The sequence below is a fragment of the Physeter macrocephalus genome, chromosome 8 (assembly GCF_002837175.3).
Source record: "Physeter macrocephalus isolate SW-GA chromosome 8, ASM283717v5, whole genome shotgun sequence".
NCBI classification, from domain to species: Eukaryota; Metazoa; Chordata; class Mammalia; order Artiodactyla; family Physeteridae; genus Physeter; species Physeter macrocephalus.
Window position 1 is genome coordinate 5,609,514 of NC_041221.1, and position 11,439 is coordinate 5,620,952.

Sequence of the window (11,439 nt, forward strand, 5' to 3'; positions counted from 1 at the left end):
AGAAGGAAAGAAAGAAAGAGAAAGATGGAAAGAAGGAAAGAAAGAAAAGAAAGGAAAGAAAGGAGGAAAGAAAGAAGGAAAGAAACAAGAAAGAAAGGAAGAAAGAAAGATAGAAGGAAGGAAAAAGGAAAGAAAAAGAAAAATTGGTAGTTACCTCTTGCGATCTCAGGCCACATTTGGATACTTCGGTGAAGATTTTATCAGCATCATCTGGTTGCCGGGGGGCGGGGGGAACTTGGCTTTGTCCAAAGTGGGCCCAAAGTGACAGGCAACATGGAGATGCTTCTAGAACCCTGAACCTTTGGATTCTCTAGGCTGGAGGGGTGAAGGGGGCGTTGCACAGGCACTCAGAAGAAAGGGGAGCTGCCCATCCCCTACGGAGCAGAGAGGGTGCTTCATGCTGGGAGCATCTGGCCCTCGCATCCCACAGGGCCTGCCTCCTGCTGCTAGAGCTGCCCCAGCCAAGGGAGGGAGAGCATCATTTTCCATTTCTTAAACGTGGCCTGTGTGTAGGGAGTTCCCTCCAAAGAGTGCAGTGCAGAAAGGGGGAAATAAAGGGTAACTTTCCAGAGGAGAACCTGGCAAACACCACCCCCCACAGCTGATCAAGGTCGACATCAACGCTCATAAGTCACGCTGACAGTACTTACACTTGGTATGATATGGTAAAAATAGCATGGTTCCTCTGTGATCTTCCTCCCCGAACCCATAACCCCAGTCTAATCACGAGAGAAAACAGCAGAAAACTCTGACAGAGGGGCATCCGACGATACACCTGACTAGTACTCTTCAAAATGATCGTGATCCTCATGAACAAGGGAAGTCTGAGAAAATGTCCCAGACCAGAGGAGCCTAAGAAGCCCTGACAATGAAACGTAATGTCGGACGCTGGAACAGAAAAAGGACGTTAGGTGAATCCTAAGAACATCTGAATGAACTATGGACTTTAGTTAATAATGAGGTAGCAATATTGGCTCATCAGCTGTCGCAAATGCACCACCTTAATGTTTAAGATGTTAATAACCCGGGAAATCGTGTGCTGGTGTCAGGAGGTACGTGTAGGGGTCCGGGAGATGGGAACTCTCCATACTGTCTGCTCAGTTTCTCTGTAAACCTAAAACTCTCTTAAAAATCGAGTTTATTAATTAAAAATAAATAGATAAATGGAGGGCAGACTCGGGAAGGTGTGGAGGACCCCTGCAGAGGCTTCCCCTCAGAATTCACGGGGTCTGCCTGACACGCTCGGTCCTGCAGGGAAGGAGATTTTAATCTGGAACCCCTCCCCGGTCTTGAGCGCTGAGCAGGGGTGAACCATTTCCATGGAAGCCCTGTGGGCTCCAAGCCCTGCCCCCCTTTACCAGAAACACTCCCACAATCATCTCTCCCTTCTGCTTTTCAGACTAGCAAGAAGCAGCCTTATTTGAAGAGCCCGGCCATCCTTGAAGGTTTAGACAACTCTTTGATCATCAAGGAATGTCTAGCGTTGCTCAGAGCTTCAGTACAGAAGAGTGGTTAAGAGCAGGGGGTCCCGGGCTGGACCGCTCCTCCTCCAACAGCCGTGGGACCATGTGAATTACTTAACCTCATGGACCTCAGTCTCCTTACTTGCAAAATGGAGACAACAACAGGATCTCTCCCATGGGGCCAGTGTCAGAACTGAATAAGCTAGCACACGTGAAGCACTTAAACCAGAGCCCGTTTTGTAATAGGCCCTTGAAAAATGTTTGCTGTCATTTTTTTCTTCAGGCCGACACTCCTCCTCTGGAATGCTTTGAGCACTTCTTCAGAAGACCCGAAATCTCTCTGACACTAAGGTCTGGATTAAACGCCTGCTACAGACAGCAATCCAGCACCTACCTGGCAAGTTTCTGTTTTCTTCTTCCTAGCACAGGGCCCCGACCCTAGAAATCTAATTCAATAAAACCTTCCGAAAGAGGTATCTGGAGGTACCTGTCAAAATGTAAAATTGTTTTGAACCAGCAGTTGCTTTTAAGTGTACAAGAATTCTAGCACAAGGTGCTAAGATACATAATACAGAGAACTGTTGTCATAGCAAGATGTTGGGAGCAATCTAGATGTCCAGCAATAAATGAAGGGGTAAATGGATTAGTACAGCCACGAAATGCTATGCAGTGCAGGCGTTAAAAAGAATGATGGAGATCTAAGCTGACTGATGTGGAAGGATGCACATTGTATACATATTAAGCGAAAAATCTATGCAATGATATGTATCATCTGATGCCTTTTTGCTTAGGTGTAGATTAAATACATGGTGTATGTTAGGGTTATAGAAAAGAGTCTGGAATGGTGAACATGAAACAGTGAATAGCAAGAGCAAGGCAGGGGTTGGGCAAAGTGGAAGGCATTTAAACTTTCTATTTGATATTGTTTACATGTTTAATAACGTGTGGTATCACTTCGCGTATTTAACATTTATTGAGCATGTACTATGGGCCAAGCACTTTTTAAACTGTTTGACATGTATTAACTTATTTAAATTTCATAACCTAAAACACTATTATCTCTATTTTACAGGTGAGAAAAACTAGGTCACTAGTTTAACTTGTTGCCTTGTGTGAGACAGAACTAGAACTCAAACCCTGAGTACATGCTTCCAGCAGCTCCCCTAGGCTCCCTTTCGGAACGTATATAACCCAGTCCTTCCACCCATTTCCTGCCTCTGCTCATGAGCCATTAACTCCTACGTCTGTGATTTCTTTTGTTTAAGTTTTTTTTTTTTGATGTGGACCATTTTTAAAGTCTTTATTGAATTTGTTACAATATTGCTTCTGTTTTACGTTTTGGTTGTTTGTCCACAAGGCATGTGGGATCTTAGCTCCCTGACCAGGGACGGAACCCACACCCCCTGCATCGGAAGGCAAAGTCTTAACCACTGGACCGCCAGGGAAGTCCCCGTGATTTCTTTTGATCTCACTTGCTTTGGTTCCTGACATTCTGTGTGGCCATCCTGTCGGTCACTTAAGACCACGAGGTGGCAATGGCAAGAAGTGGGAAGCAGCTTCAGCCCGGTTCTTGGCTGGGAGGTACCTTGGAGCACACAGAGCCTTGAGACTGAAATACTAATACTTCCTTGCACAGGGCTGGTGGTGAGGGAAGCCCTTATAAACAACTCTCCATCACAGGCAGCAGGGCTGACTCCTGAAATCTACAGAAATGGAGGCAGGTAAGGGTGTCCGGCCTCAGGCTGAACATATACCCTTTCCACCTTGTGTCTGAAAATCCCACTTAATTCCTTCCTTTTGGAAGACAGGCATTTATGCCATTTATGCACGTTCCGGTGTTTCTTCCTACCCGCAGCAGCAACCCCGGGAGCCTGGGCTGCGCCTAGGCCGTGGTGCTGTCGGGAGCAGGAGGCCCTGGGAGGTAGAGGCACAGACCTCAGCTTGCAGACTATAAACTGCCCGTTGAAGGCGGTTTCCCGTGTGCTGAAGGGGGCTTCAGTTGGCTTCCCAGCCCTCCATCTCAGAGAAAGACAAAACCAGTGTGATATGGTGTACGTAGTTGCCAAACTGTTTATTTGCCATTCACTAGTTATAATACTGGATTTACAGAAGAAACTGTGGTACAAAGAAAGTGAGGCCCAATGGTTCCTGGGCAGCAGCAGTCCAGCTGCCCTGCACAGGCTGGGCCCGGTGGATGCTCCTGGCAAGAGGGGGCAGCCACTGTGACTGCGGGCCGTGACGGGAATCACGCAGAGTGGGGTGTCTGCTCTCCTGCGCTATCTAGAAACACCTTGGAGAGGGGCTTCTGGGGTGTCCTCTCACAACGTATCTGCTTTAAAACTCAAGATTGGCAGTTCCCTTGCAGAAAATGTTCACTAGGTTAGTACGAGGGAGAAAGAAACCACACACAAATTTCCAGGATGCTTTGGGAACAGATCCAGTAACTGCTACACGAAGAGACACGAGGTGGAGCCTAGTCAAGTAGTGTGCGTTTCCCATCGTTACTTTTTCAATAGATGTATTATACTGTCATTTCAATTTGGAAGTTTATTTTTTTCCATTGATTTTTATACATCCAGAATAGCACAAATAACCAACAGGTTTTTTTTTTTTCTTTGCACATTCCTTTCCCCAGAACAAAAAGTGAACTTCTTAAAAAAAAAATTAGAACCATGCTATTAGCTCTTTACAAAAGTGAATAAAAAGTCGCTCGTTTTTAAGTCTAAAATAAAGTAGAAAGAAGCGGGTTTTTTTTTTTGTCTACAGTATTTAGCAAACAGAAAACGTCCTTAGAAACACACACAAAAATTGAAAAAAATTATTACAGGTATTAACAATATTTTATAATGAAGCTTAAAATCTATTTACATACATAAATACAATTAAATTGGTTGATGCAACTCTTCTGGAAGGAAAAAAAAAATGCCAAATGATCAGCCTCATCAATACTGATCTGGCTAAAGGGAGGGGAAAACTCCAAACAAAGAAACAGACAAACAAAAAGTCCCAAAAGACTGTATACTGCAGGTAAACAAAAAGGCATTTTGTTCAGATGTAAAAAATGTTTTCTGATATCACTGTTAAACTGACTTTTCATGTATAAAAGACCCCAAACATGTCATCCCCCAGAAAACAAAACACACCAAAAACAAAAATCACCAGGACGGAATGTCCCAAGGAACAGGTATTTCAAGACAGAAATCTGCAGTCCTAAATTGCAGGACATTTGAGTGAAACCATTCATTTCCTTTCTAATCAGAGCATTTCTGTTTATCTGCACAGAAACCCTAGGCAGCAGAAAGGCTGTCTGTTAAGTCACTGATTGTAATTTGCCCAGGAAGGCTTCTATTGCTGCACTTGGACAGCAAGCAGATCCAAAATGGTTGGCAATGTCTCCGTTCTGCTGGAAGAAACCCATACGCAGGAGAAAGGCTGACTCACTATATTCCTTTATGTAAAGGGAGGAAACGTGTTTGGTGTTGGGATGGGTGTGCGTGCTATCTCCTTATACAAAGCTGGAGAACAGAGGAGGGAAAAGGTGGGATTTGGAGGAGGAACGGGGAGAGACAAAAGAGGGAGATAATTGCGGGGGGCAGAGAGGGAGAAAAATAGAAGTATTTTTAGATAGTGAGAAAAACAAAAAGAACTGAAATATGCGTCTATGTTGAAATTATAAATAAGGGCATGAACGAGCAGTAAAGATGGCTATTTAATCTTTCTTCTCCTGGACCAGTGCTCCCAGATACATCCAGTTATTACTTAATTGGCTTAAGGAGCTACTTGATAAAAGGACCACCTTAATTTAACCTGAAGGCAATAGAATGCAATTCCTCAGGGGGAAAAATGCATTAAGTATGAGACCTATCTCCAAAACAACTGCTTGACTTTTTTTTTTTTTTTTTCTGGAAAGATTAAATACTATACTTGCTGGTAAGGGTCTGTGAAACTCTGAATGGCCAAACCTGTGGGTCCAAGACAAAGTGACAAGCCCTCCTCACACATGGCTTTGAGAGTGAAGATTCAATGTGAGAGATTATCTGATTTCCCTTGTAGGGCACTGGGCTGATTTTGAGTTGGAATATCTTCAGGTGCCAGAACTGAACTGAAAAATATACATTTTTTTTCCTTCATTTTTTTAACCAACATTTTGTCAGGTCAGATAAGGCAACGTGCTGAAAAGCACGTTGATCATGAAAAGAAGGCTGATCATGAAAAGAAAGTTGAATTTGGGGGCAAATGGGCTAATGGTCCTTCTCAGAAATAAAAAGTTTTAAATTTACTGACATTTAAGGGTCATTTTGCTGTAAAAATGTAACATAGAATAAAACATGAATATGTGTCGTGGAGGGAGAATTATGCCTAAAATGAAAATAAATATATTCTGAGTTTCTCCAAGATCTGCTTTAGCTCTTTTCTAGATAAGAACGACCTGACTGACAACACAAACTGCTTTACTCTTTTATTCTTACCAAAGTGCTACTGCATCTGTGTATAACAAATAATCAATATATATATATATAAGAAAACTCAAAAACAAGTTGTTTTAAATAAGACCAGCTGTTTTGCTGCCTGCAGCCAAAGATCTTTCTAATTTGAATCCTTAAATTTATAAAATAAAAATCGAACACTGTTCTGAAGTCCTGCTTTCAAATACTCTTCAGAGTTGACCTGAAATCGTTTCAACTAATTTAAGAGGTACATTAAATAACAACCAGATCATTTTTGAGCACACATTATGTCAAAATCAGCAGTTAGTATTTATGAGTTGTACAACAACTGCATTCTGACCAAATCCTCCAATAAAAATAGTGCCATAAAATTTACAGTGACATTGGGTATGTTTGGATTGTAGCCATGGGCAGCAGTGACATGACTCTTTCCTGTCATGCTGATGCACGGGTAAAAGTGCACACACCCTACAGGGTAGGGTCTCAGCCCAGTGAGAGCAACACAGAGATGGGTGGTCAACGAGCAGCATGGGACAGGGTCCTGCACAGGTGGGACGATGCTCTCCCACATGACTCCACTGAGGCACACGGAGGGGATTTGGCTTGTTCAGGCCTCCTTCTGGGCCCACCCTATGAAAACTGAGCTGGAGACCTTCAGCTGTCAAAGGCATCCGGTCTAGTCCCTTCCACTCCCAGCCTTGGAGGACAGCCGCAAGTTTCGTTCTGCATCAATGAACAGGTACTGTATCAAAGAGGAATATTTTCTTGGAGCTAAAAAAATCTGAACTCTAGATTCAGATGATCGCCTTTCTTGACCTCCAGAATCAAGCAGTTAAGGAACCCCTGAATTCACCCACTCGGTTTCCATGTGGATACCGCTCCTCCACACAGCTTACTTCGGATTCATTCTGTTACAAAGCATGTCTGACATTAACAAGAGGCCACGGAGTGAGAAAACCCCTAGGCAGAAAATAAATCTTCTCCAGAGGTGCAATCATGGCATCTGCGTGAACCCTCTGGAACCAGATTTGACCTTCTCCGTTTGAAGGGAGGGAGTCAGATAGGAGGCCCTTTGTTGAGCTTGGCAGAAAATTCCATACTTTAGATCTTTGGAGTGACCCTCAGTATCTAAAAAGCCTACTAAAAACATTGCTGCGTTAGCTACCAACTCGTTTGATTAACGTTAAAGGGAGTTTAATGTAAACAATATTTAGATAACCAAGTGATCACATTACCCATCCTTTTTTTCCAACTTTCTTCAATGTGATACAATTAACTTTGGCTACTATCAAAAACAAAAACTGTAGTACTTGATATTTTTCTTCTTAATATAAGTACATTTAAATAATAAAAAAGTATCAACACATTAAGTAAGTGTCTAAACATCAAGATACATAAATATCTAGGGATTCCTTGTGGGAATACAGTAGTTGAAAATGACCCAAAGCTGTAGCCGTTTCTCAAAAAACAACTACAAAAAAAGTCCAAAAGAAAAGTTAAATAAAACTTACAGAAAAAGGAATCGTATTTCTTTCATTTGTCAAAGCAAGAAAGAAGCAAGCTCAAATTTATGTATATATAAAAATAAAAACCACCCCAAATGCAAATACGCATTTTGCAATTTATAAGGTGCTGCAAAAGAAAATTAAAAATATGAATTAGATGCCAAACAGAATGAGTTGCATCTCCCCACCGCCCCCCCCAAAAAAGCCCCCCAAAACCCGGATTCCATACTCTTTGGAATAAACAACTTGGTTAAAAAGTGAAGTCAAGGGTATAAAATCTTTCTTTTATTCACAGCATTGCTAAATCAGAAGCATTCACAGTTTCCCTCTGGGAATCTTTCTGTTTGCCTTACAGCGTGTCCACGGGGTGGTGAAGCGGACAGCCTCAAGTTGCATCAGGTTAGAAAAATCTGAGATGGGTCAACGGCAATTGCGAACTGCACGGACTTGAGAAGCACAGGCGCCCCGAGGCCCCGCCCGGAGCGAGATCACCACGGCAGTCGGCAGCGGCGCGCTCCCCTGGGCCGGCGGCCGGGCCCACGCGGGCTTCCCGAGCACACGAGGCCGGAGCCCGAGGGAGGCGCTTGCGGGACGACGCCCGGCCGCACGGAGAGCGCGTGCGCAGCCTCAGTAGGGTCGCCACACGGCCTCCTCGAGGCGGGCGGCGGGCGCCATGTTGGTTGGGGAGTTGCTGTGGCTGCCCTCGGCCTCTACCACGTCGCTCTGGTTCGGGAGGCTGGGGTTGAGCAGCGCCGAACCGGTGGAGGCGTTGGTGCAGGGCGGCAGAATGCGCGGCGGCGACCGCTCGCCGCCCACCATGGAGAACTGGTAGGAGCCGGCTGACGCGCCGTAGTACAGGTGGTAGGACGGCGAGCTGGCCTGGAACGGGCCGCCCTGCGCCTGCGACGAGCCGGGGTAGGGCGGCGGCAGGTACGTGTGGTAGCGCGTGGCCGAGCTCATGGCCGACATGCCGATGCCGATGCCCGATGTGACGGGCGTCGGGGAGTAGGTGAAGGCGCCGGGGTAGTGCATGCGGGGATCGGAGATGGAGGGCAGCGCGGAAAACTGGCGCGGGTCGCCGAAGGCCGTCAGGTCGGGCGCGGCTGCGGGGCGGGCGAGAAAAATATCGTGAGACGGGGGGTTCAAGGAGGCCACGCCCCTTCCCCCGCCGGCCAGCCCGCGGGAGGATTACCCAGAATGCTGCTGCCCAGACAGCTGATACGATGATGATGGTGATATACGATCTCGTGCAACGTTAATACGGTATAGGATATAATACTTGCTTACTATAACGTGCTTAATATAAACATATTTCTGTAACTCGGGGTTGGCAAACCCACCTGCCAGATCCACCAGCTACCAGTTTTTGTAAGCCCACAGGCTAACAATGAGTTTTACTTTTCTAAATGGTTGAAAAAGAAAAAAAATCAAAAGATGATGTCCTGACGTGAAAATGATATGGAATTTAAATTTCAGTGTTCATACGTGAAGTTCGATTGGAAGGAGCCTGACTCATTCTTTTATGTATTATCTATGGCTGCTTTTAAATCACCGCTGCAGAGTGGAGTGGTCGTGGCAGAGACTGGAGGGCCAGACTGTAGGGCTCAGAAAGTCTAAAATAGTTAGAATCTGGCCCTTTGCAGAAAAAAGTTTGCCACCTCTCTATATAATCAATATATTAATATATCAATAGTAATGTACATTTAATCAGTGATATTAATATAACAATATATAACAAAACAGTGTAACACTAGAACTACTAATATAATGGATGCATTGATAGATTAATATTAATAGAATATAGATACATAATCCGGCATTGTCATAACAATATTAATATATAATAACATTTTAATACGTTATAGATAATATTTAGGTTGACTCCTAGGTAACTGCTGTTTCGGTAGGTCCGGAATAGTTAAAAATTGGCCGCTTCCTGTGGTTGAAGCCGGTGCACGCCATAGTAGTGAGTGGGAGTGGGTGTCCGTGAACCGTCACATCCCTCTTTCTCTCCCACATCTACCTTCAGACTAGTTCCACAGTTTTAGAAACAGCACAGCGTCGATTTCACGTGCTTTTCTCTAAGATGCATCACCGGTTTGTTAAAGAGGAGTGGCCGCAGGACCTTGACTTATCTGCTCCGTTTTCGTACGTGTTGAAATTCTACCAGAAATGGCAGAGCTTTGTCTGTAAAACTTATTCGGTTAAGGTGATGCGTTTACCATTTCGCGGACTGGCTTGGGCTGTCCTTTGTGGCATCTTTTTGTGTTTTCCTTAACCACAGGCTGCCCTTGGGAACTACTCGGGGGTTTGGGTGCTAGGATGGGTTTCCTGTGTCCTGCAGAGCAGAGTTTCCCAACAGTGGCATTTACTGACCTTTGGGGCCAGCTTTGTTGGGGTGTTGTGGGCCTGGGATGGATGTTTGGCAGCGTCCTTGGCCTCTGCCCAGCAGACGTCAGTAGTGACCCCACTCCCCCCAATGTGACAGCCAGCAATGTCTCCCGACCTTCCAAATGTCCTGGGGGTAGGGGTGAGGGGGGCAAAAGTCCCCCGCCCCCGCTGAGAACCACCACTGTGCATGTAGGATGGTGTCCTGGGGTAGTTTCTGTTCCTCAGAATTATTCATTAAATGACCAGGCCAGGACCGTAGTCTTTACGTCAGCAAACCCAAAAGATAGCAACAAAACAGAGCAGAGGCAAGAAGTGAATGTTTTAAAATTTATCAGTTCTCAAATCAACATACAAAATAACTCCAAGCTCAAGATGGCATGTGGCCTGTGTCCTTTTGTGTTTAGGCCCGCAGAGAAACCTGACTGAGCCAAAAGCTTGCTATGAAAGGAAAGCCATCGGGTGGGTTAATCTGTTTTTGGACGGCATCGGCTGTTGATCAGCTTCCTCATATTTCAAGCCTGTTATTCCAGCAGGAAGAGCTAGTGTTCTCGTTCTCACTCTCTCTCGCTCTCGCTCTCTCTCTCTCTCTCCACCCCCCCGCCCCCCCCTCCTCCCTCTCCCTCTCCCTCCCTCCCTCCAAGTGAACTCCTGTAAATTTGGGGTGCCTCTGATGAGGGGATATACTCCTCAGAGAGGTAATTATAGAAACAACCAAAGTCTGCAGCAAATCTCTCCACTGATGAGGAAACCAGGAGTCTGACTTTGAAACAAACACTCCTGTTAACGTTTTCAAAGCGAGTCAGACGTGTGGGCAGGGAAAAGGTTGTAAACCGACAGTGGTTCTAGGGCTGCCCTTCCACGGACACTCTCTAGCTCGTCCTGAAGCCAGGCCGCACCTCATTCCACAGGGTTTGTCCCTGCCCGCTGGGGCCTTCTGTGAGCAAGCCCTGTGTCACTTGTTTGTGTTCACACAGAGAGCTGTGACATACTTGAGAGTTAACAGGAAGCTTTACTCCATTTTTCCAGTTAGATTTCTATAGTCCAGGGAGAAGCATTAGGCAAATACAGTCAATTTGTTGTCATCTGATGCAATACTCTGGACACAAATAAATGACTCCACCCATTATTCCTCTTGCTTCATTTGCCATGAGACAAAAAGGTGAATCCACTGGAAAATGAATGAAAGGTCACCCTGTTTCATGACGGTGTCTGGACATGCTCTGCCAGTCTGTTCCAACTGCTGTGTGGTAACCTGGTGATGACAGCAAGTTACTGGAATCCCAAGTGAGCCCGTGATTTGTCACGGACATAAGTAATGGAATGATGTTATGGTCTCAGCTGTCAGGGGAAAATAGTTCTTTCACTTGTGGGCAGAATATCTGGAAGATCTTAGATGTTGCCTGTGATTCTTCTTCTGTCCACATAGTACCAATGTCACACTACAAAAGACCATCCATTCGGCCAAATTGTCCTTTACATACACGTTGTGATAACAAAACAACTTCGGCCCGCTAGGTGGGCTCAGATTCAAGTGACCTATTAAAATATTTGTTTTCATTTTTTTTTTTTTTTTTTTTCGGTACGCGGGCCTCTCACTGTTGTGGCCTCTCCCGTTGCGGGGCACAGGCTCCG

General features: G+C 45.2%; 1 protein-coding gene across 4 annotated transcripts in view; it reads right to left on the reverse strand.

Annotated features, from left to right (window-relative positions):
* Nucleotides 1–3,523: 3,523 nt before the first annotated feature.
* RUNX1 (RUNX family transcription factor 1) overlaps nucleotides 3,524–11,439 on the reverse strand; it is a 246,861-nt gene continuing 238,945 nt past the window's right edge. For all 4 annotated transcript variants that reach the window (XM_028492634.2, XM_028492633.2, XM_007127982.4 and 1 more), the window contains one exon: nucleotides 3,524–8,519. In XM_028492634.2, coding sequence (XP_028348435.1) covers nucleotides 8,044–8,519 — 476 coding nt within the window. In that variant the 3' untranslated portion in view covers nucleotides 3,524–8,043. The remainder of the gene's footprint in view (nucleotides 8,520–11,439) is intronic.